This window comes from Silene latifolia, chromosome 8, assembly GCF_048544455.1.
Source record: "Silene latifolia isolate original U9 population chromosome 8, ASM4854445v1, whole genome shotgun sequence".
NCBI classification, from domain to species: domain Eukaryota; kingdom Viridiplantae; phylum Streptophyta; class Magnoliopsida; order Caryophyllales; family Caryophyllaceae; genus Silene; species Silene latifolia.
Window position 1 is genome coordinate 17,063,411 of NC_133533.1, and position 3,044 is coordinate 17,066,454.

The 3,044-nt window shown below is 38.8% G+C and overlaps 1 protein-coding gene across 1 annotated transcript; it reads left to right on the forward strand.

The window, feature by feature from the left end:
- Nucleotides 1–309: 309 nt before the first annotated feature.
- LOC141594169 (3-ketoacyl-CoA synthase 11-like) lies at nt 310–2,832 on the forward strand. The gene has a single exon (XM_074414347.1). The coding sequence runs from the start codon at nt 315–317 to the stop codon at nt 1,716–1,718; it is 1,404 nt and encodes a 467-aa protein (XP_074270448.1). The 5' UTR covers nt 310–314; the 3' UTR covers nt 1,719–2,832.
- Nucleotides 2,833–3,044: the final 212 nt, after the last annotated feature.

Here is a 3,044-nt window from a genome sequence, read left to right on the forward strand (position 1 = left end):
CCAGATCTAACCACATTCCCGCTTCCCATGAGAGTCTTCCTTATTTAAGTCCCTCATCACCATCTTATTTTAATAACGTTCATAGTAGCATATGAACATTTTACTTATTGTCTCAAGCTTCGATTCCACTCTGCTGAACAAGTTTCTTCCATCTCTTCTTTCAAGTAATTCTGGTACTATATTCTCATTTCTGAGTTACTAAAATTTTTTTATCGATCAAGTTTGTCGAACGACTAACCTATCGAGTTTGAAACTCTCCCATTTTACTTATTTGTCTCGCTAAACAGGACTTGAACCTTTGAAGAACAAGCACCATGGCGTCCAAAACAAAGACAAACTTATTCTTCCCCTTATTTCTTCTCATCATTATTGATTTCCTTGCCTATTGCCAAAACGTTCAATTCGATCCGACATGGGTGATCGCCAATTTGATCATCCTTGTTCTTATACCAAGCATCTATCTCCAAACTAAATCTCCCCCTGTTTATATGCTAAACTTTTCATGTTACAAACCCGACAACACCTGCAAAGTCTCGACACAAAGATTTATGCACAGCTGCAACGCAGTTGGTAAATTTACAAAAGAAAGCATGGAATTCCAAAAGAAAGTCCTTGAGAAGTCGGGTCTTGGAGAAGACACTTACCTTCCAGAAGTACTCTTGCGCATCCCCGTTAATCCTTGCATGGCCGATGCTATAAAGGAAGTCGAGGACATAATATTTGGCGCAAGTGATGAATTGTTTGCTAAAATAAATGTGAAGCCTAAGGATATCGGAATATTAATAGTAAACTGCAGTTTGTTTAGTCCTACCCCATCATTATCAGCCATGATTGTAAACCGGTACAAGCTACGAAGCAACATCATGAGTTATAATATTGCCGGAATGGGATGCAGTGCCGGAGTTATATCACTCGACTTAGCTCAGAATCTTCTACAAGTCCACAAGAACTCGTATGCTTTGGTTGTCAGCATTGAGTGTGGAACTTTAAACTTCTACACTGGCAATGAAAAACCGATGTTGGTCTCAAATTGTTTGTTCCGTATAGGAGGATCAGCTATTCTGCTATCTAACAAGAGGTCGGACAAATATCGGTCCAAGTACGAGTTAATCCATACTGTCAGGACCCACAAAGGTGTGGATGATAAATCCTTTGCTAGTGTGACTCACATAGAAGATTCTGAAAGGATAATCGGAATCTCTTTGTCAAAGGAGCTGATGATTGTCGCAGGGGACGCGCTCAAGGCGAATATTACATCCTTGGGTCCCCTGGTTTTGCCAGTTTCGGAAAAATTGCTTTTTGTTGGAAATTTAATTGCCAAGAAATTATTCATGATGAAGAAGCTAAAGCCATATATTCCGGATTTTAAATTAGCATTTGAGCATTTTTGCATTCATGCTGGAGGAAAGGCGGTTCTAGACGGAGTCCAAAAGAATCTGGCGCTCGCTGAATGGCATATGGAACCGTCAAGAATGACACTCTATCGATTTGGGAACACTTCGAGCAGTTCGATATGGTATGGGCTTGCATATACTGAAGCCAAAGGACGGGTTAAGCGAGGCGACAGGGTATGGCAGATTGGATTTGGGTCGGGTTTTAAGTGTAACAGTGCAGTCTGGAGTGCTTTAAGGGATGTGAATCCTGCCCAAGAGATGAATCCTTGGATGGATGAAATTCAATCATTTCCTGTTGATGTTTCAAGGGAAAAGTGTGCTTGAGCTTTGGATGATGAATTGTGGATTGAAATAATTTCATTGATTATGATCATCTTGTACTATTTTATTGTTTCATAATTATTTTCCAATGGCCTAATCTCAAAACTCAATATTTAAATAAATGATCATCTTTGTATTATTAATCTACAATTATGGATTACGATAGAATAAAACAAAATGACTCGTTAAAGTGATTCTCCTTCTTTCCACAGTGAAGTAGTAGTAGTAGACTAGTAGTAGTAGTTTTCAACTCGATTTTCATCTTCAATCGTTCAAAAACGGTCTATTTGTTTTGGTAACCATAGGCGTAAGCTGTATACATCTGCCCCTGATCCATAGTCTCTGATCTTCAGCATGTGTACATTCGCCCCCTAACTACGCAATTAGCAGGAATAATCATAGAGATATCAAAGTAACGTTGTTATTGGTCCTACCTCAAAACATGTTACGGAAATATGTGAAGGGACCGCAGTACATCACATGTAGCAGCGGAAGACAGAAACGCGGTCCTCCTAAGACCTATTGCATTTAAAAACTTGTAAAACTGGGTAAAGGGGCACATACTTTATGTGTAGACAATAAATTGGTCTAACCCCAAAAATACGGAGTATCTAGTGTATTCACACCGGTAGATAAACTAACGTTCTCAACCCTTGAGACGACCTCGGAATATAGAGAAATACTTTCTCACTTTTGTATTGAGACCATGAGAGTAAGACTCGATCAAAACTTGTTGTCATTCTATATTAAAAATAGTACGCAAGTTTGCTATTTATAGGCAACAAAACGTGTTCTCCAAGGCTTACTTTAGGCCCTAGCTAACAAGAGTTATCTTTTAGCTATGCCATGCAATCACCTCATTGGTTTACTTACCAACTAAGATAACTCAAAGAAAACACGTAGCATGGTGGGATGATTCACAAAATGAATCACCATCCTTATCACAAAAGGCACGTGGCCATATGTGATTAGTTTCGATCCGTTCTCATACAATCGTCTTTCCGATATTAACTATATTTCCGTGTTAGCGGACAATATAAAAATATGTCGTCGAGATTATTTAATTAATTATCTCATAATAAATTAAATAACCATAAACGTTAAATATCACACCGTAAGTGTGTGACCACATAGGTTCATCGCTAAACCGGTAATAATTAATCTCATTAATTATTAATCGAGGTTGGCGTCTAACAACACTCCCCGACGGCCGGATAACGTGAATACCAATATTCATTGTACTTCACTGTACTTGAACCCGATAAAGGATACTGTATTTATTTCCCTCCGTCGTTCCAACTCCGGATCGTCCTAGGGTATGGTTTGACT